Here is a 23,250-nt window from a genome sequence, read left to right on the forward strand (position 1 = left end):
AACATACTCGGAGGCTCTAAATAAAGATCTGCCTAAGCAGCAGAGACCTCCAAAGCAGACACCCAAGCAACCGCAACCCCAAAACAAAACACGTGCAACACATATCTCACAAAGCCAGTGTGCCGAACAGTCACAGCCCTTAAGACTAAACAACACACCTGATACACTTGTAATAGGTGACTCTATCGTCAGGCACACTGACGTCCCGCTCACCAGGATGAACAAGGAGAGGGTCACGGTGAGCAGCCTGTCGGGCGTTAGGATCCGCCACATAACACAAGCACTCAGGTCACTCTCAAGGCAAGTACAAATATGACTCAGTCATTGTCCATGCTGGCGTGAATGACCTGAGACGTACCTCCCTGGACTACATGAAAAGAGACATAGAGGAGCTCTCTGAGCATGTACCCCAGGCCGGTATGACCCTGACCTTGAGTAGCATCTTACCCTCACCAAGAATGATGCCACAGTATGAAGACAAGATGATCAATTTCAACAATTGGCATAAGTACTGGTGTCATTCAAAGGGGATCCAATGCCTGTCAGCCTGGGATGATATGCTCGACAAGCCACGATGCTTCGCTAGGGACGGCTTGCACCTGTCACCCCTGGGCTTTCAGATATTGGCAAAGGCTCTTGCTACCCCATAGTGCCTTTTTTAGGCAAGGCTCAAAAGACAAACCCACCTCCATAGGTATCACAAGGGATAAGAAACTAAGAGTAATGCTACTCAACGCCAGAAGTCTAAACCTCAAGATGCACGCACTCGAAACTCTCCTTAGCATGGAGAACATCGATATCTGTGCAGTAACAGAAACCTGGTTCAGGGCTCCCGAGAGCACCCCAGCACTACCAGGTTATACCCCATACCATGCTTTTCGGCCCCAAAACTTGGACCGAACCACAAAAGTAGGGGGAGTATCGATATTCATCAAAGATACCCACACCTCCAGGTTGGTGGCAAAGCACGAAGCATCAGAGACTATCCATGTGCAACTAACAGTGGGTAAAACTGCCTTCCAGTTTATAGCCTGCTACAGACCACCCTCCCAAACCCAGGAACTCCACTCGGCCTTCCTGAGAACACTGGAAAATATGAAGGTCTCTCCAAACACCATTATATTGGGCGACTTCAACTACCTAAACATAGACTGGGGGCATTACTCTAGTTCCAACACCCTAGCCCAAAGGTTCCTGGAATTTATAAACTCAAATGCTATGGAACAACTAGTCACCACTCCCACAAGAGGGGGATAACATACTAGACCTGATCATTACCAACATGGGGACTCTATGCTCCATACCAGAAGTATATTCCTCATTGGTAAGATCAGACCATAAATTATTTTCACTGGATATCCACATCCCGACCCCACCCCCAGCCCAGAAAACCACAGTGAAAACTTCTCAAAAGCGAACTTCACACTCCTCAAAACCAAGGTGGAATCCTTCAAGGCCCCAGGGCCAGTGGAAACTACGGCCCAGACTGCAGAATCCTATATAAACGCATTCTACGGTCATCTCCAGGAATGCATGGATCATGCTATCCCAAACAAAATCAAGACCCAATCATCCAAAGGCAGGCGTCCAGTCTGGTGGACCCCAGCCATAAATAAACTGTACAACAGAAGGAGGAAGCTACTACATGATAGAGCAAAATCCCAAAAAGGGAAGGCATCTCTGATCAGTACTAGCAAAAAATTACGATCCCTCATAAAATCCTCCAAGGCCAGCTTCGAGAGATAAATTGCACAGGACGCTTAAGACAATCATAAGGCTTTTTTCAGTTATGTTAGGAACCTGGGATGCAACTCCCAGACTTGTTCTGAGTTGATTCTAAACAACAAAAAATACACTGAACCCACAGACATCGCCAATATCCTGGCAGACAGGTTCAGTGCAAACTTCTCCACCCCCTCCCCCCCAAAAGAGCAAGTATCTATCCCGGCAGAGTGCAGCCTCCCAAAGCATTTGACACAATACCCCACTCGGGCATCATAGATAAGCTATCCAGCCTAAATATAAACCCCTATGTCACAAGATGGGTCGCAAACTGGCTCAAAGACAGAACCCACAGAGTCAGAGTTGCTGGAGCCATGTCAGACTCAAAACGGGTCACAAGTGGCATCCCACAAGGTTCTGTCCTGGGACCTCTCTTGTTCGGTATTTACTTTTCTGAGATACAGGCCAACGTGGGAGGACTATGGCTCACCAAGTTCGCAGATGACTGCAAACTGGGCGCCATAATCGACTCTCCAGCTGACACAAACATCCTTCAAAAGGTCTGCAGAGATGGATAACTGGTGCCAGAGCCATGGTCTAAAGCTAAATGCCAAAAAGTGTATAGTCATACAGTTTGGCAAAAACAATGTGCCCACAAATTACCACATAGGTGGTAACCCATTAAGTACAGAGAAAGTAATTAGGGATCTGGGGACCCAAGTTGATAGCAATCTCTCCTTTGACAACCACATTGCCAAAGTGGTTAGAAAGACCTTCTACATAGCCCACCTCATCATGAAAGGATTCACATCTAGATCAAGAGAGGTAATCGTGCCCCTTTATTCATCCCTCATCAGGCCCATCATAGAATACAATGCCCCCTTTGGGATGTACCTTACCCGACACCTGCAGCAATTAGAAAGACCCCAAAAGTACCTCACCAGGAGGATCAAGGGACTCAAACAGATGCCATATGCTGCTCGGTTAAAAAAACTCCAGCTCTACTCAGTTGCATACTGCCTACTTCGAGGCGATCTATGCCTGACATATAAAGCTATGTCCAACCCAGAATTAATGGACATGCTCCACCTCAGTAAATCTAAATCCCTTAGAGCCACACGCTCGAGGGACTTGAACCTCAGCATAGAAATAAATAGAACATGCTGGAGGGACAGATTCATAACCCAGAGGCTCCCTTCGCTCTGGAATAGAATTCCAATTCATGTTAGGCAGAGCACCTCACTGACTCTCTTCAAGAAGAATCTTGATGAGTGGATGGGGGATCGTAGGTTTGTCCCGGGTATTACTTCCGTGTCACTATTAGACAGAGGCATAGTAAACTAAACTTTAAAAAGGGCACAGTATACTCAAATCAAGGGGTGGCGTAAGCCAAACACAATCGGGCTAGGCTTATAAATGCCCCAGGGCAGATAGCCTAGTATGAAGTATGATCCACCCAAATCTCAAAACAGCTTCAACTAACTGGCTGGATGATTCAGTCCTGATACTTTTTAGGCAGCTCTTTCGTGAGGATGTGCAACAGATAGTAAAGCATGCAAGAAGTCCTGCATTTTAGGAAACTTTATATTGACAAGTAGAAAAGATTTTTCTGGTTGGCACCTAGCCAATAACCAGAGCCACATCAGGGATTTTGTACCACTGGTTCTAAAATATTTTTGTGAGTTGCTATCCTCTGGCCTCTCTTATTCTTGTATTAAGGTACATCTTGTAGCCTTTTCACCATATCTGCCCATGGATCCTCCTCTTTTTTTCTCCGTTTTTATTAAAACCATTTCTGAAGGGAATTTTACATCTGAGACATCCTGGTAAACAGGTCATTCCTTCTTGGGATCGCAACTTTGTGCTGGAAAAGTTAAATGAGTCACCATTTAAATCTGCCCATCAGGCAAATTTATGGTTCATTACATGGAAAACTGTACTACTAATTGTTCCTATATCTGCAAGAAGAGTATCCGAGTTGCATGCTCTTGTGGTGGTTGTGCCCTTTCTGATTTTCAACAGGGACAGGATGTCATTAAGAACAAGTCCCTCATTCGAGCCCATAGCAGTGAGTTTACTTTGAATCAAACCATCACATTCTTAGTCTTCTGTCCAGTTCCCAAGATTCAGAGAGAACGGATTCTCTAAACTCTGGACATTTAGGGCAGCTCAGGTACTGTCTTGACCGAGCTAAGTCCTTTATAAAGGCAAATCAGGTATTTGTTTTGTATGATGGAAAAAAAAGGACAGCCCATGTCAGAACAGAGCATTTGTCCTCAGCCTATTGCCTTTTGTTATACCCACCATGTTAAATCAGTTCCAGGCAGTATCAAAGTACATTCTGCTAGGGCCATGACTTCTTAGATTGCATAATGTAAAGGGGCGGACACTCTCGTTTTTCTAGAGGCAGTTACATGTACTTACTTCTACAAAATAGATTCCTTTTTCAGGTCTAGGACAGACAGTGCTAGGACAGTTTTTCAGGTTATCTTGGATCCATATGCTTCCTTATCCCAGTTTGGATAGGCTTTGATAAAAAATCCTTATAGCCTAAAAGTTACTGCAGCTGTGAGACTGATGAACAAGTGGTGTAAGTTGCACTTACTCTTAACAGTAGATGTTCAAATTTCTCAATGATGTAGTAGCCACACCCACCTTCTATCTCCCTTCTTCTGCACATAGTTGCTGGTTGGAATATAATTTTTTTTAATGTGTTACGATTACATTTTTCATATTGAGTATTCTCAGTCTCTCCTTATGGACAAGAATGTCCTGAAAAAATCTTCATTCCGACTGCTGATTTTTGTCAACAGGGCTGATCAGTCACCCAGCAGTAGTTGGAATAAAGGTGTGAGAGGGAGCCAGAGCTTTGTGAAGCTTTTGTTTCCTGGGCAGAATAGAATTCATATAGCCTAAAGGCTACTGTAGCAGTGAGGAAATTCGAACATCTACAGGTAGGGGTAAGTGCAACTTACACAAATTTGTAACACTTGAATTACATAACCTTTACTTAGTTTCAGCTTTACATATTTATTTGAACTCATCACATTTTTCATAACAGATCACTTCACTGTACCCTTCCTGAAAGATCTTTAAAAGCAGAATAAAAAATGAACTGCATACAACTGGAAGAAGAAAAAAAAAATCCCCAGCTACTTTGCACTGCACCTGCCCAAAAATAAGGTTACCTTTGTTAAGATGCATTTTGCCAGGGCTTGATAAGATACATCATTGCTTCTTTCATATACTCTTTTAAATTTGACTGAAAAGCTAGCTCTTTGGGAAAATTCATTCTGACTTTGTTTAATACATTTTGAAGTTAAAGTTGCTGGGGAATAGTTCAGATTCAGCACTAATTTCTCCTTTATTTATTTTTTCCCTTTTTATGCAGCATTTTTCTCAGAACGTGGTTTTATTGCCCTTCTAAAGGTAAATTACTTTCCTTCTGCTGAGGACATCACAGAGTTTAGTTTCTGAAGATCTCTTAATAGATGTCTTCCTTATCTTGAGTGCATCAGTTCAACTCTTGTCAGTTTCTATTTCGGCAAGTCCGACAGCTAACCTCTGCTAAGATGTCTGCCTATGGATTATCCCCAGTAGTCTTGCATGTGTCAGTTTCATCACTTTTCTTCCATTACTTAACATGCATAACTTAAAAAAATGAAATAACTACTTTTAGTCTTTTCTTGCAGTACACATTATGCGTATTCATGCTCATATTTACAACTGTGTAGACCCTGATATCTCAGTCCCATACAGCTTCCAACTTTGTTTAACCTCACCCTTCTAATTCCAAGTTTTCTGTGTCATGCTGCTGTATAACAATATACATAATAAGCTTCTTTCTTTGATTTCATGGCTTACTCTTAATAAAGTCAGCTACCACTCAGAACTTATTTCTCAATACATATTATGCATTGCTATCCTTATTTTTTATCCTTTGCATGTAGAAACATACCATTATATTGCATTTTGCAGTAATGTTAAACTGTTTAACATAAAATATATTAATGAAACGTTATTGTACTAGCATTTATTTTTCCTCCATTTGATTCCTTCCTGAGCAAACACAGTAAAATGAGATCCATTTAACTCTGCACAATTTAAAATAAATAAGCAGCACATAGTGAAGTTGATAGTCAGCTGTTACTTCACTATTTACCATGTCTTCTGCACAGTCCTTACCATGTCACCGTACCAGCTTCTCCTGACAGACATGCAACTAGACTCCTGTTTTTCAGCTTTCCCACTAGTTAAAGCAACTTACAGTCCAACTAATCTTTTCAAATTCTACCACTGTTCAGTAAATTCAGCTAACTACTAGACTTCTGCCTGTGCCTCACCTTCTTGCATCTGGTTCAAATCCAAGCTTCTCCTTACTCATCTGGTCCACTCCTGGGCTTTTCTGTATCACTGAAAACATTTTTTTTTTTTTGGAAAAAAAGGAAATGGTTTCACTGGCATAGTCATTTTTGCTTTTTACTTGTCGTCTTCATCATGCTGACTGGAATTCTGCTGATTGAACTTTATCCTATCCAAAGCCTGAACTGCCTTCATAAATGTTTTTGGCCCACATGGAAAAAATATTCTAAAAACCGATGAATTTAGCAGTTTGACACTCATCTCAGCCTCACAACAGCTTTTACTGACTAGAATAAGCTTGCTCTTCTTTTGTTGAATGTAGAGTGAATAGTAAGTGCTACAAGTTCCATGATATCACCAGTGTACAACACTTCTGATTTTCTTACCATAGTTTTGTCAAAAGCATCTCTCCTTTGCTGGTATGGCTGCATTTTAACCAGTAAGGTTTTTGACTTTATGTAGGCTACATTAAGAGCATAAATCTGATACACTTTTTCAATTAACTAGTCCTTCTGTGGAACACCAGTCCAGTTACTTATTTGTGCTTTTACAAAGTTAGTACATTCCACCCCCTCCACCATCTCTGTTATTGCAGGACACCTCGGGTTTTCCTTTGTCCTATATCTTCAGGATCTACTGTTGTCTAAAATATTTCTTCATTTGATGCCCTAGTGTCTGTCATTCTTTCTTCATTTCTGTTTCTGACTTCCTTAAACTTAGCAGTTCATCAGATTAGAAAATATAAAAGGATTAAATAATCAGTTTTTCATTTACTTTATATAGTCTTTTATATTTGATTACTGGGAAAGTCCTACTGGGTAGGATCCTAAACATTTTCATTGGAGGCACAGAGAGAAAAGCTGTAAAATATTACAAAAACATTTTAAGGGCAATAGTTTTAAAATCTGATGGAGTAGTGGTGCAGCGGTAGAGTTGTCGCCTCACAGCAAGAGGTTTTCCTGTTCGATTCTCGGCTGGAGTGCCTTCTGTGTGGAGTCTGCATGTCCTCCCTGCGTTTGTGTGGGTTTTCTCTGGGTACTCCAGTTTCCTCCCACCTTACTGGAGCATTCCAAGTTGGACTTTCCCAGTAAACAAATGTTAAATAAAATAAATAAAATCTTTAAAAATAATATAAATATGTCAACAGTGTAATTATACCAAATTATACAGAATGTGAAAACAATGGTTAAGAGTAGATACAACTTGTATGACTGATTTAATATTTATAGAAATTTTAGCCAATTTATAGAGAAATTGAAGGTAAGCTAGTATAATACAAACAAGAAATGCAATATGAAATGAGAGAAAAAAATAGGGTTATGGCACATTTAGAAAGAAAATTGGGGGGGAGGATCAATTGAAGTCAGGAAGTGAACGAAGAAGGGAGAGTAAGGAGGTGTAAAGTATGATTAGGTTTTTCTTATTTAAGGGATATAGTTTTATCTTGATGTTGAGCCAAGAACACATGGGCCTTTTTCCTGCTGATCAACACTGACATTTTTTCATCTAGAACTTTTTTCAAACAAGAAACATGTTTATTGAATTATAACTTATGACAGTCATACATTTATATAAATTAAAACCAATCATATTGACATATTTTCAGTTGGAGACATTATACATCACATATCTTCTATGCAGTCATTGCCCATCAAACATTATATAGCTCATTAAATCCGTGCCTTCCCTTAAACCTCATTCCTCATCCAAAAACATTATTTTGCATGTACTGTTCCCACAGTTCCCATTTTTCTATGTAATTTGTGCCTACCATTTTGTAAAGATACTATTTTCAATTATTTTATCTCTTTTATCTTCTTTTACTATATTCACCACTTGTAGTACAGTTGGTTTAGACTTTGATTTCCATTTTCTCATAATTGCTTTTTTGGCAGCTACTAGAGTGAAACTTAGCAAGGCCTTACTATGTCTAGACAGTTCTAGTTCTGTATCACAGCTCAAAAAATAATTTCCTTAGTTACACCAATTTGCTCACCCAGAATTTCTGACAATGTAGCTTGAAGGGAATTTTTAAAGTTTGCCATCTCATTACACTCCCAAAAATGTTACCAGTTAGCTCTTTCTCCCCTGTCACACCTCCAGCATTTGCAATCTACCTGAGGAAAACCTATGTTTTTTGGTATATAAAATGTATGTTTGGTATATAAAAATACCTATGCAAACACTTCCAGGGAAAAATTCTAAATCTTCCAGACTTTGTTGTATATTTGGGAGACATCCATATATCCTCCCATTGTTTCTTTGTGACTTGCTTATCCAGTCTCTTCTCAATCCTTTCTACCTTCTCTGGTTGATTCCTGTAGTTATCATAAAATATTTTATATGCCATATTAATTATCCCTTTTTAACAGCAGCTTCTACTCTAGATTCTGCTAAAAACTCTACTAGTTCTCGTCTTTCATTTAGGAGCCCCTATTCCTTTCTCTTTGTCTGTATTCTGATATCCGTTTTTGATAGGGAAGGCAATCTCTAGTCTGCAGTCCCAATGTGTTCTTGGCCTGTTCCCGTTCTGTTACCTTTCCCTCACTGTTTGCTCCCACTGTCTTGTTTCCTTTGCTAGTCTTCTCCAGTAAATGTTCTTGATAGGGAAGGCAATCTCTAGTCTGCAGTCCCAATGTGTTTTTGGCCTGTTCCCGTTCTGTTACCTTTCCCTCACTGTTTGCTCCCAGTGTCTTGTTTCCTTTGCCAGTCTTCTCCAGTAAATTCCAGCCTCTCTTGCATATTCTCTCTACCCTCAATTGCAGTCATCCCTGTTGGCAGAATCTCCATTCTGCATTCTTGTGTTGGCTTAGTTCTTAGAATACTGTGTGTTGCTTTATACATATGATAATCTGTGTGGTAATTGTTCTCCTTAAGGATCTGCATCTAAAGTCCCAGTCTCTCCTTATTTCTTGAGCTTCACCCTGTTCCATCATCATCCCTTTCCACATTCACTCAAAAGAAAACGGCTTTAAGATAAAGTCATAAAACTTTAATTATGGCATTCAGTAAGCGCTTTTGTCTTATAAAAAGACTTCTTCAGACTGAATGTAACAAAGTAAAACGCCATATTTAAACACTTTACAAGTCACATGACAGAATTAATTAGTGCTTTAATCTCTTTCTCTTTAAAATAAACTTTAAAAATGTATTTATTGTTTAAACCTGGAGGGTGGCAGACATTTAACTTAACCTGCCATAAATACTCCCTCCAGTCAAGTTCGTTTTCTGCATCAAATAAATTTTCAAAATTAGCAATTTGTTGTAAATCACCTTAAAATTTGCTTTCCAATTGCTATGCCTGTAATGCTAGCTGAGAGCATGTTTCTCCTTTCCACTTTGAATTATAGCTTTCTATTTGTGGTATATATTGAAGCCTCAACTGTGTGGCTGTGAAATACCCCTTCAAATCAGGCAATCCCAAACCACTTTGTTTTATTGGAAGGATCAACTTATCCCACACCACTTTGTTTTATTGGAAGTATCAACTTATCCCACATGACTCTTGCCCTCTTTCCCCTCCCAGATAAAATCCTTCAAATCTTTACTTATTCAGAACTTTTTGTTCTATTTTTCTAGATTACTGTTTTCTTTGCTGACATTCAAACAGTGCTTCTGCTAGCCAGTTATTGAGCCTATCTGAAATATATAGCTTTGCCTACTTTTTTAAACACGTTCTCAGTTTTCACACTGGGAGAGCTCTAGTTGTTATGCTGGTCTGTCAGCCACCATCTAGGAATGTTGGTTAGTTTTAGTTTTGTGGGTTTGATACGGTTTAAGTGTTTGTTTGCATTCTGAAGCATGGGCAGCATTTTGGATTAGTGTTGGGATAGCTTGGGGGATGATACTTGGGTTTATCGGTTTTAGTAGTTTATAGCTATGTAGAGTTTAATCAGTTAGTTTCTCTTCAAGAAACATTCATCACCATTCAGTATTTTACATTTTTGAATGTTTGTATTTCTTTCAGTGCAAATGTATACACACACACACACGCACACATATATAAATGTATGCACGTAGAAAGGATAGATAGATACATACACGCAAACACATATAAGGAAAAAGAGTGGCGAGTACTATCACTATATTCAGAAGATAGCTTCGCAGAGCTGGCTGTTAAAACCATATTTCAGACACTGAGTCAAATATCTTTAGAACAGTCTGGAACTAAGTGAACTGGAAATGGCCTGGTAGTTGGTGTACTACATGGCCTCATCAGTTTAAGGAGTATGTATTTAGATCTCAGTAAAATAATCTGGCAAGCAGGCCTTAAATTGTCAGATAATTATTTGCAACATTTTTGCTATGGCTCTTCTGGACAACTGTTAATGACGTATCTTAAGTCCACAACCTGCATGTATTTTCTCAGTGGCATAAAGTTTTCTGAGTAAAGTCAGCCTTGCTGGTTGCATCTGTTCCTGAGCTTCTTCCACTTTTCCACCAAGTTCCCTTATCTTGTTAATGCTTAGCCATTGTGACTAGCGTAGAGATCCTAGTCCACAAAATGTGGACATTTGTTTTCAACTTGTATATGGAGACTGGCAGTTCAGATGAGATTGTGCTAATTTGTCAGGCCTATCCATACATAATGTACCTTTCTTATTATTATTAATGCAGTGATGACGTTAATTTGTTTAGTAAGTATCCATTTAAAATAACATATAAAGATCATGAGTCTAATGAAAAATTACCTGCAGTAAAACTGAATTGCAGTCCCAGCCGTCAGTATATACTTTCCCCTGATTGTAATGTTAATTTGTAGGAGTCCAGTGTATTTTTAGTATAAGTACCTAACGCACGAAAACAGACTTTGTGTTGTTCATCTAGAGGCAGTACTTCTGACTGCTTATCATGAAACTTGTCACCTTGATGACATAAAGTCAGTTTGGTGCTGCACTTTGTGTGAAACTGTTGCTTGTGGCAGTGTTCATGATATCTTACAGTGCGGAAAAAGTGCAGGAATTTTTTTATTCAATAAGTATATTTGTGAACTTTTAGCATCTTGTTGTAGAACTCCAGGGGTTGATCATCTCCGCAAACAAGGTTTAAAAAGTATTGAGCTATTCTTTTGCTGTTTGTGTACATGTGCCTACCTCTCAAACACACATGCACTCTAAAGCACACAGGAACACACACACACACACCCACACATTAGAAATACACTACCTGAACTGAAATGCCTAAGTGACAGTAAACATTGTAAAGCAAACTTGTGTTATTTTTCCCCTTATCTGTAGCAGGACTGCTGAGTAATGGTTATCAGGTTGAACAGTGGAGGTGATTTGTGTGGCAGCTTACATTTAAAAAGCTTTTATTAGAAAAACAGAGGTCACTATAAAACTTTAAAAATAAAATGGGCATTTGCTTACAGAAATTCAATAGTCATACCATTAAATATGATATTCCTCTCCTTCTGAATACCATTGCACTGCTTCTGATACCAAAATTAAATAAGCATGTTGGCAAGGATGCACTATTTTTGGGGGGCACACATCAGCATGGATTAGAACACTTCTGTGTGTGGATACCTGATTCTAATTCCGTTTTTTTACCTTTAAACGGAATTAGACAAGCAAATTCTTTAACTATAGGCAGTAAAGGATTACCAACAAGTGAATCAAGTATAGATACGATACCGTAACTTCACAAATGATAGCATACACATTATCTTTAAAATGCTCTCTCCAGAGACATTTATGAAAAGATGCTTGACAGTGCTGGAGCCAGAATCATCCCCTTGCTTCTTTATTCAGAATCAGTATAAAACCTTCTGCCCTTATATTTCTTCATTAATCTTGTTCTCTTCCTCATCCAGTGCCCAGAGGCATAGCAAGGGGAAGAACGTCTTTGGAAGATGTGAGCCTACTTGGTAGAGATAAACTATTGGCGTATAATTTATCTGTTTATCTGAGAAATGTGGTTTTCTTTTTTCAAGTGTCTGTAGTACTCCTAACTTAATATACTCGGTCAGGAAGTCCTCTAGTTTTATAAGTAAATTGTATGATTTTCCGAGTGTGTACATTCACATAGCATTGATTAGGTCATATACGATTTGATATTTGAAGGATGGATGGTATTAAAGGATATTCCAGCATTTCATTACAGGACTATGCTCTAAAACTTCTGACTTGAAACAGTTGTGTGAAGTGTGGATGCGAATCACAGGTCATTCACCAGTTTGTGTAGAGGTGAATAGCCTTTTTCTCCGTTTCACAGCTGTTTTAATCACACGCAGAAGCATGAGATGGAGAGAGCAAAGCTGGAAATTAGGATTTTATTTTTTAGATGTAAAAGTGTAACCTAGCATTATAAATGTTTTCAACAGTTCTGATATTTAAATACTTTGTTTGAAAAGCAGACTGGTGTTTAATTATGTTGATACATTTCTTCTCAGGTGGTCGCACGCCGTGCTGACTTAAAACTGATTGTGACGTCTGCCACAATGGATGCAGAAAAGTTTGCTACATTCTTTGGAAATGTTCCCATTTTTCACATTCCTGGCCGAACTTTCCCTGTGGATATTTTATTCAGCAAGGTACCAACTCTTAAAAATTCCATTTTCTTATATACGAGTCTTTATTTGCTCTGTTTATTTGCTAAGTTTTTCTGCATAGCCGCCTATTTTGAGCATTTTCTGGCTTGTTAAACTTGATTTCTGCATTAGTAACTGTATTTAGAGCACAACCTAGAGCTGTTTACTGAATTTCCTGTTTGCACTTATTTTTAAAATCGTTTTTTTCTCAAAACTTGCATTTTATCTGTCTTTGGCCTAGCACTCTTGTGTGGGGTCATTTACTGCACTGTTATAACTTGATACTTGTGAACCTCTACTATCTCTGAAAAAAACAAAAAAATCTTGCTTTTTTCCCCACTTTTCTGAGATTTAAAAAAGTTCAGTTACAGGCTTGTTGTTCTTGAACTGTTTGTACGTTTCTGTGAGGCCATTCTTTGCTTGGGCTAAAGGGAAGTCTCTCTGTTGATCAGTGGCAGTGAAAAACATTGAGCAGCCTGCCTGCCCCTGTGGGAGTGGTTACTGACTTGAAACTGTAGTTTTATTGGCCATTTTGTGTCAATTCCAAAACTCCTTCATCTTCCTCTCTTAAAACCTGGTTGCCTCGTGGTTTTGGCATCTTTTCAGGCTTGTTGGCTGTTGGTGAAGCACCCACCAAGAGGAGAAAACGCTGAGAGAAGAAAGGAGCCACTTTTGAGATTTTAAGTATTTTTCCTCTGTTTATTTGCTAAGTTTTTCTGCATAGCCGCCTATTTTGAGCATTTTCTGGCTTGTTAAACTTGATTTCTGCATTAGTAACTGTATTTAGAGCACAACCTAGAGCGGTTTACTGAATTTCCTGTTTCCACTTATTTTTAAAATCATTTTTTTCTCAAAACTTGCATTTTATCTGTCTTTGGCCTAGCAGTCTTGTGTGGGGTCATTTACTGCACTGTTATAACTTGTTGATACTTGTAAACCTCTGCTATCTCTGAAAAAACAAAAAAACAAAAAAATGTTGCTTTTTTCCCACTTTTCTGAGATTTAAAAAAGTTCAGTTACAGGCTTGCTGTTCTTGAACTGTTTGTAAGTTTCTGTGAGGCCATTTTTTGCTTGGGCTAAAGGGAAGTCTCTCTGTTGATCAGTGGCAGTGAAAAACATTGAGCAGCCTGCCTGCCCCTGTGGGAGTGGTTACTGACTTGAAACTGTAGTTTTATTGGCCATTTTGTGTCAATTCCAAAACTCCTTCATCTTCCTCTCTTAAAACCCTCTTTTGCGCAGTTTTGCGCGTTTTTGAGCATAGCGCAACAGCGGGCAGCCCCGACTAATTGGGTTTAAACTATTCCTGGCTCCACAAAGTCTGCTCTTCACTTTTTCCCTTAGAACTGCTCTATCTCTCAATTTAAACACCATATTCTCATTCTAAGGCCCTTCACTGGTCCAATTAAGTAATCCTACAAGTTAGCACCATTAAACCATAAGCACTACTTACTCGTATACTCTCTACGATTACCCTGTCCTCTATTGGTCCATTTTAAATTCAGTTTCCCTATATTACTCTAGCATGTCCAAAGGTCAGTCAATGGTTTCCTCTCCAGTCCAGCTGGTGAATCTGGGAATTTTGAGGCAATGTTACAACTGTCTCATGTACACGGACAACCCTCTGCTCCTCCAAACAGGTTCAAATATATGTGAGAGATGCAACTATTTAGCCAAACTGGAGGCTGAGCTCTCTCATCTCAAAACTGGTGTAACCAGTCAGGAGGAGAAGGTAACCTCACACAACACAATTCCAGTATCACATAGTCCCACTACATCAGCGAACCAAATACATAAATACACAAAAACATACTCGGAGGCTCTAAATAAAAATCTACCTAAGCAACAGAGACCTCCAAAGCAGACATCAAAGCAAACGCTACCTCAAAACAAAACATGCACAACACATAACCCACAAAGTCAGTGTGCCAAGCAGCCACAGCCCTTAAGGCTGAATAACACACCTGATACTCTTGTAATAGGTGACTCTATTGTCAGACACACTGACATCCCGCTCACCAGGCTGAATAAAGAGAAGGTCGCGGTGAGCTGCCTGTCGGGTGCTAGGATCCGCCACATAACGCAAGCACTCAGGTCACTCCAAAGCAAATACAAATATGACTCAGTCATTGTACATGCTGGTGTGAATGACCTGAGACGTACCTCCCTGGACTACATGAAAAGAGACATAGAGGAGCTCTCTGATCATGTAGCCCAGGCTGGTATGACCCTGACCTTGAGCAGCATCTTACCCTCACCTAGAATGATGCCACAGTACAAAGACAAAATGATCTATTTTAACAATTGGCTAAAATTTTGGTGTCATTCAAAGGGGATCCAGTGTCTGTCAGCCTGGGATAACATGCTCGAAAAGCCACGTTGCTTCGCTAGGGACGGCTTGCACCTGTCACCACTGGGCTTTCTGATATTGGCAAAGGCTCTTGCCACCCCCATAGTGCCTTTTTTAGGCAAGGCTCAAAAGTCAAACCCACCCCCTAGACAGCACAAGAAACTAAGGGTAATGCTGCTAAACGCCAGAAGTCTTAACCTCAAGATGCACGCACTCGAAGCTCTCCTCAGTATGGAGAACATCGATAACTGTGCAGTGACAGAAACCTGGTTCAAGGCTCCAGAGAGCACCCCAGCACTACCAGGCTATACCTCATATCATGCTTTTCGGCCCCAAAACCCGGACCGAACCACAAAAGGAGGGGGAGTTTCCATATTTATCAAGGATATCCACACCTCCAGGTTAGTGGCATTGCACGAAGTATCGGAGACCATCCATGCGCAAACAGTGGGCAAGACTGCTTTTCAGTTTATAGCATCCTACAGACCACCCTCTCAAAGTCAGGAATCCCACTCTGCTTTCCTGAAAACATTGGAGAACATGAAGATCTCTCCGAACACCATTATATTGGGCGACTTCAACTACCCAAACATTGACTGGGAGCACTACTCAAGCCCCAGCACCTTAGCCCAAAGGTTCCTGGAAATTATAAACTCAAATGCTATGGAACAACTAGTCACCACTCCCACAAGAGGGGACAACATACTAGACCTGATCATTACCAACATGGGGACTCTATGCTCCACACCAGAAGTATATCCCTCATTGGTAAGATCAGACCATAAACTAATTTCACTGGATGTCCACATCCCGACACCACCCCCAGCCCAGAAAACCACAGTGAAAAACATCTCAAAAGCGAACTTCTCACTTCTCAAAACCAAAGTGGAATCCTTCAAGGCCCCAGGGCCAGTCGAAACTACGGCCCAAACTGCAGAATCCTATATAAACGCATTCTATGGACATCTCCAGGAATGCATGGATCATGCTATCCCAGACAAAACCAAGACCCAATCATCCAAAGGCAGGCGTCCAGTCTGGTGGACCCCTGCCATAAATAAACTGTACAACAGAAGGAGGAAGCTATTACATGATAGAGCAAAATCCCTAATAGGGAAGGCATCTCTGTTCAGTACTAGCAAAAAATTACGATCCCTCATAAAATCCTCCAAAGCCAGCTTCGAGAGAAAAATTGCACAGGACATCAAAGACAATCATAAGGCTTTGTTCAGTTATGTTAGAAACCTGGGATGCAACTCCCAGACTTGTTCTGAGTTGATTCTAAACGACAAAAAATACACTGAACCCACAGACATCTTCAATATCCTGGCAGACAGGTTCATTGCAAACTTCTCCACCCCTCCCCCCCAAAAGAGCAAGTATCTATCCCGGCAGAGGGCTGCCTCCCAAATATCTCTGATGCTCAGGTGAAGGCTGCCCTCTCCAAAGCAAAAAACACTGCTTCCATGGGACCAGATGGCGTCCCAGATTGCGTCCTACATGAACTCCAATAGGAACTAATCCCTCAAATAAAACAGCTATACAATCTCAGCCTCACTACAGGATATGTGCCCACAGAATGGCGTACAGCAACACTGGTCCCACTCTACAAAGGTGGAGCCTCTACGGACCCTGGAAACTATTGCCCCATAAGCCTGACTAGCTTAGTCTGCAAGGCTATGGAGAGGATCATCATGGAGCTCATAAACAAAGACATTGGGGACCTACAGACACTAGATCCTACCCAGTTCGGCTTTGTCAAGGGCAGATCCTGCCTTTTGAACCTGGTTGACTTCTTCGAAACAGTCACCAAAGCCATAGATGAAGGGCAGGTAGTCCACACAGCCTATCTGGACCTTGCAAAGGCATTTGACACAATACACCACTCAGGCATCATAGATAAGCTATCCAGCTTAAATATAAACCCCTATGTCACAAGATGGGTCGCAAACTGGCTCAAAGACAGAACCCACAGAGTGAGAGTTGCTGGAGCCATGTCAGACTCGAAACCGGTCACAAGTGGCGTCCCACAGGGTTCTGTCCTGGGACCACTCTTATTCGGTATATACTTTTCCGAGGTACAGGCAAACGTGGGAGGACTATGGCTCACCAAGTTCGCAGACTACTGCAAACTGGGTGCCATAATCAACTCTCCAGCTGACACACACATCCTTCAAAAAGGTCTCACAGAGACAGATAACTGGTGCCAGCGCCATGGTTTAAAGCTAAATGCCAAAAAATGTATAGTCATACCCTTTGGCAAAAACAATGTGCCCACAAATTACCACATAGGCGGAAACCCATTAAGTACAGAGAAAGTTATCCGGGACCTGGGGACCCAAGTTGATAGCAATCTCTCCTTTGAAAACCACATTGCCAAAGTGGTTAGAAAGACCTTCTACATAGCCCACCTCATCACGAAGGGTTTCACATCTAGATCAAGAGAGGTAATCGTGCCCCTTTATTCATCCCTCATCAGGCCTATCATAGAATACAATGCCCCTTTTGGGATGTACCTTACCCGACACCTGCAGCAATTAGAAAGACCCCAAAAGTATCTCACCAAGAGGATTAAGGGTCTCAGACAGATGCCATATGCTGCTCGGTTAAAAAAAACTCCAGCTCTACTCAGTTGCATACCGCCTACTTCGAGGCGATCTATGCCTGGCATACAAAGCTATGTCAAATCCAGAATTAATGGACATGCTCCACCTCAGTAAATCTAAATCCCTTAGAGCCACACGCTCGAGGGACTTGAACCTCAGCACAGAAATAAATAGAACTTGCTGGAGGGACAGGTTCATAACCCAGAGGCTCCCTTCGCTCTGGAATATAATTCCAGTTCATGTGAGGCAGAGCACCTCACTGAATATCTTCAAGAAGAATCTCGATAGGTGGATGGGGGATTGTAGGTTTGTCCCAGGGATTACTCCCGTGTCACTATTAGAGGCACAGTAAACTAAACCTTAAAAAGGGCACAGTATACTCAAATCAAGGGGTGGCGTAAGCCATACAGAATCGGGCTAGGCAGGCTTATAATTGCCCCAGGGCAGATAGCCTAGTATGAACCTATGTAAAAAAGCACCAGTCATATTTGTCTGAGAGTTTAAAACAAATAATTGGTTTGTAATCAGACATCCATTCTGTAGCAGTATTACTTTTGATCTAACAACATTTAACTGTCATTGTAGGCCATTAGATGAGTATTTTTCTCCTCCAGTCACAACTCTTTTCCCATGTAAAATTCTGCAGTCAGGACATCCACAACACACCGGCACCTGCCATAATGCAGTGCACTGGCTGTGTAACCCTGTACATCTCCAGAGTCTGCTGCTGCTTTTTTGTCATTTGCATAGTTCATATCACTATCCTTGTTGTCATCATTAAAGCCCTGCATTCATGTGGCTAAACATTGCAATCGCAAAAACATGTCCATGTGTACATCAGATTACCAGTGAAAAGCTGTGGTGGTTTTTCTTTTTTTGTCTCAGAGGGGGGACATGCTGCTTGAGCTGCCACAAGCGAGGGAAATTTATCCTGGCTACTTGATGTTTTAGGAGAAAAAAAAACACTGGCCTTTTTGAAAATTGCCAGTGGTTGAGAGCTGTTGTTTGGAGATAACTTAGCGGAACTTCCTTGCAGACAGGCATATGCATTATAAGTCGGATCATTGCTACATTGAGACTAAGAAAGCATGGGCAGGCCTAAACACCTTTTGTGTAGTTCTCACATCCATTTCATCCTGCAGGTATGATCTCACCTTTGAATGGTGAGGGCTTGATCCCTAACCATTCTTTAGCTTTGATTTAGGTTCTTTGGATCGGGGAAGTGCATCCTCATTTCCCACTCTTGGGGTTGTATGCCAAGTTTCTTTTTTCCACCCTATCACCATTTAATCAGCTGAAACCTATAGTGAACCAGTGTGATCCCTTAAATGAATCTCTTGAGTAATCCAGTCACTGATTGAGAATTCATTGGTTTAAAAGGTAATTACTAGGCTGTTGATTGTATAGACCACTTTTAGACTGGCCCTTACAAATTCTACTGTTTAGCCCCCTTTCTCTGAGTGATAGAGGTATCATTACTGTGGTAAATCTATGACTACCCATCCATTTGTCTTGAGTTAGAGAGCTACTGTGCTTGGTAGAAAGTAGAAGTCTGTTCCAGAAGAGACCAAGTCTTTTAGAGAACTTTCTGTCCTGCCAGCAGGTACTGTTTATTTTACAGTGGAGATTTAGGTTTTTTGAGCAGGCATTTATGGTGTTATAAATTTTGTGATTGTGTAGGAGGACTGGGTCACTTGAGGCTTTGTACGCAAGACAGAAGTCACCATTTATGAGTTTGTGTGTAAAGAAGATGACAGATAACTCTTAAGGATTATCTATGTAGCACATTGAAGTTATGTTTTTTTTTTCCTGTTGCTAATGAAGCCCAGGAGTTTTCAAGTTGGGTCATGTGTTTGTCAGATGCTAACCAAAGCTAGCATTATATTCTGTTATGGGCCTAATGAGGGAAGAGTAAAGAGAAATGACAACTTTGTTGGCACTAGAAAACACACTGTCGATAATCAGCTTGACTAGATCAAATGAATTTCTGTCAACAGTGAATAAAAGGTGGTCACAGGACAGTGCATTGTCTGCAAAATTGACCAGTCCTTCACCATGTTACTTTTAAGGGGGGCTATCATTTATGTGGTATTCTATGTTTATATTTGTCCATATTTATAATACATTTATATTGTCCATATTTATGTGGTACTCATGTTTCCCAAAGGACACAGTACTATAGAATTATTTATTAACATTTGTTAACTGGGTTTGTCCAACTGGGCTTGTGGCCCATTTTCAGTGGAGACCCGAGGAGAAAAGCTCCAGTGATACATTTTAAAACAAATAGCAAAACGATTCACATATGTTGGAATACATACATAAATTTAAAGTTGCATTAAAAAGAAGCTAAGTAACAATTTTACATTGGTAGAGTTCAATAGGTCAACAATGAACATTTTTTCTTTGTATAAAATTGTGCAAATGCATAGTAGACACATTGGAGAGAGAGAGAGGTGTAATGAGGTACTAAGTATGGTCCTTTTGAGGGTACATAAAGGGAAGGAAGATTAGGTAGGGTCATGGCAAGGGCAGGTTCTTGAATTGAGAAAATAAGCTTGAAAGAATTCAGCATTAGCTTTATGTCATGGTCCTTTCAGCATAGGTTTGTATGTGATAGCCACTCTTGGAGAATCTGAGAGTCCTTTGGAGAGTTGATAATAGCTTCACATTTACAATCATCTGCAAACTTGGTCAGCCACAGACCTTTAAACCTCAGATTTGTAAATGCCAAATAGAAATTACAGTAGCACTGATCCTTGGGGACCCTGCTAATAATGAGCCGTTTAAATTACAGCATGCCCCATCCCTGATTTGATTGGCTTCTTTCAATTAACTAGTTTGCTGTCCACTAGGTTGTATAAAGTTTTGCCTTTACTTTGAGTTTGTCAGTATTGTAAGAATGTGGAATGTTATCAAAAGTCTTTTCTGGTCAGTGTAAAAAGTACCATTTTACCCACAACCAGTACCTCATTGATTTCTTCAAAGAACTCTTATGTTTAGTAAGCAGGATCTTCCGTTTATAATCCTAAACTGATTTGGTACTGGGATTGTAAGCGTTCGATATCTTTGAGTTCTGTAAAGATGCACTGCCTTATTGGTCTGTAGTTGCTAGGATCTATGGTGGGCTCACCCTTCTGGATGGGTAAGCTGTGCTGTTCTCCACACATCTGGCACAATGCAATTTCAAGTCTGATGCTGAAGAAAGCTAGTTGAAAGTTTGTGAGACTGTGCTTCATACTAAAAGGAAAGCAGTCAGGCAAATTGTCTGGACCCATAGAACTGGTGATGTTCAGCCACAGAGCACTGTTATAATAGTCTAAGCTAAATGGGTCCTATCCGTTGAGGACCAGTCAGCTTTCAAAGCTAAAGGGTGCCTTCCACACACTGCAACTTTCAGGAGCTTGAGCAGAGCTCCATACAAGGACAGTTAGAGAAGAAACAACTTCAGAGCTTTTTTTCTGCCGAAGAGCACTGTTTCAGCAAGCCCCATGGAACTGTCTGCTTGCTAGATATCCTTCAGGGCTGGGCAGATAAGTCTGCTGTTAAGGAAAACCTTCCACTATTTTTATTTTTCCATGGAAAACTTGTGTTTTTGTGACTGGAATATATGGTTTTGCAAGGAGATTATATTGTTTTTTTGGACTGCCATTGCATTTCTAAGGGAGTGCATGTGTAAATGCTTATGTGATTATTTTGAGAGAAAAATTCTATTTTTTGACAGGATTTTTATTCAAGTTTTCTATATTTAAGTACTGGGAACAGGATCTTGTGCTTGTGAGGGACTGTCATTTGTTTACGTAACTCAGATCCATTTGTTCTCTACTGTACACTGCACTGACTCATTCAGCTTTTGCTGTCTGTTTTTGAGATCTCTTTCTCAGCTTGTGGAGCTATTCTCGGTCTTTGAGGTTTCACTTTCTCTTGTCTGGAGGATGAAAAAAGGTGTCTGGGAATCTTTGGGTTTTAGTATGTCTCACGTGCCTTAGCTGCTGTTGAGAGAGTCTGCTGTGGCTATTTGTTGTTAATCGTTTCACTTATCTTTTTCCCCGGGTCCTGTTGGTGTAGTGTAAATGAGTCTGTCAAAGTATCAAATGGCCAAATTGTTGAAACAATTTAATTTGTCAAACCGTTCTGACTGAGATCACCATCCATTAAGAATCAGAGAATTAGGCCTTTTCCCCAGTGTAGTGCAGTTTGAGTTGGTATCTAGAATTTGCATGGGGTGCAGGGGGGGCTTGCAAAAGCAACGTATGTCTTGTTTGGGTTTGTGTTTGTTGACAGATGAAATTGTTGGCCATATGGTCTTGACCATATGGGTTTCGACAATTTGCCTGTTCAATGCTTTGACATAGATTAGTGTAAACAGCCACCAAAGACCAGATGAACAGCCATGTCCTCTGCAGCTGTAGGTATAGGTATGCCCTCATTGAGAAAGGTATAACCACTCTTGTGGATTTCAGGGAAAGGGGCTGGTGAAGGTTCTGGGATACACAGGACCTGTTCCTAGGACTGGTATGCCGGCAGACAATCTGTCCTTTTCAAGCAGTTACACAAAAAAAGGAACACAGTGAGAAAACTCTTTCCAGTCTTCTGTTACTGTTTTTATAGGTAGAGTGTATTTACTGGGATTTACTAAGGAAATGACGAGTGCTTTTTCCTTGCCTTTTGTTTCCTCAGTCAAGAAAAGGAGTAGCGTTCCCTCTCTTTTTGACATAGTTTTTCAGTCAGAAGAGCAGGCATTACAGGGGAAGGATGTACCTCAGGAATTTCTTCACAATTTTAACACTCTGATTCTGAGTAAAGTATGGTTTCAGATTTCCCTCCTGAAAATGTAACTTTTTCACAAACTTTTTATAAGATGAATGAGGATTTTCATTGGGAGCTGAATGAAATTCCTGTAGCACAGAAAATGTATTGTGATTTGTTACAGCAGGAATGTTAATTTTTTCTCTGATTCCTTTGTGTTGCCTGATTTAAAGAATGTTCTCACAGCTTTCAGCTTGCCTGATAGTGAACCTCTTGCTCCTAGGACATCTGACAAGTTTTATAGTGTACCTCAGTCCCATAAGCATTTGTTTTCAAATTGTAAAGTTGATCCAGCTGTGAATTCTTTATCCAAAACTGCAACTGCAAAACATTTTACTGCTGATAATTTCATTCCTTCTGACAAGGATGAGAAGGCAGTGGATAAGTTGGGGAGTAATTGTATCCCTATAGTACTTTGACTTTCATGATTTAAAACTGTCAAGCTCATATGCCAAAGTTTTTACTGTTCTCTTTTGAGAGCATACAGAAGTCAGTAGTTAACCTTCCCTCTTCTGAGGTAAAAAAAAAAAATCTTTGCCTCTATTACATCTGCTTCTCAAGTGGCTAAGCACATTTTTAAGTGTGCTTATGATGTTACTGATTCCTCCTTGAGCTTCTGCTTTTGGGGCAGTATTGTGAAGATTAGCTTCTCATTCTCAAAATCTTCCTGAAGATGTTAAAACTGAAGAGGAGTTTCAGTTTGGCCCTTCTGCAGCTGAGGTGTCAAAGAAGTGTGATGAAAGAGGAAAGTTAGTACATGGAGTAACTCAAGATTTTTCAACCCTCCCTTTTCCAAAAGAAAAAAATTCTCTTCTGCCTAAGCTCGCTTTCTCAGTAAGTCGTTTAAGTAGAAAGGTACCAGCAAACAGAAT

The 23,250-nt window shown here is 40.4% G+C and overlaps 1 protein-coding gene across 1 annotated transcript in view; it reads left to right on the forward strand.

The window, feature by feature from the left end:
* The window catches only part of DHX38 (DEAH-box helicase 38), a gene marked incomplete in the record, with an annotated part of 1,902,786 nt that overhangs the window by 1,048,188 nt on the left and 831,348 nt on the right, over window positions 1-23,250 (forward strand). Inside the window, 1 exon segment of the mRNA XM_044081902.1 lies at window positions 12,479-12,619. Within this exon segment, the coding sequence (XP_043937837.1) occupies window positions 12,479-12,619 (141 nt within the window).

Source organism: Protopterus annectens, chromosome 8.part1 (assembly GCF_019279795.1).
Source record: "Protopterus annectens isolate FY-2018-M chromosome 8.part1, PAN1.0, whole genome shotgun sequence".
NCBI classification, from domain to species: Eukaryota; Metazoa; Chordata; order Ceratodontiformes; family Protopteridae; genus Protopterus; species Protopterus annectens.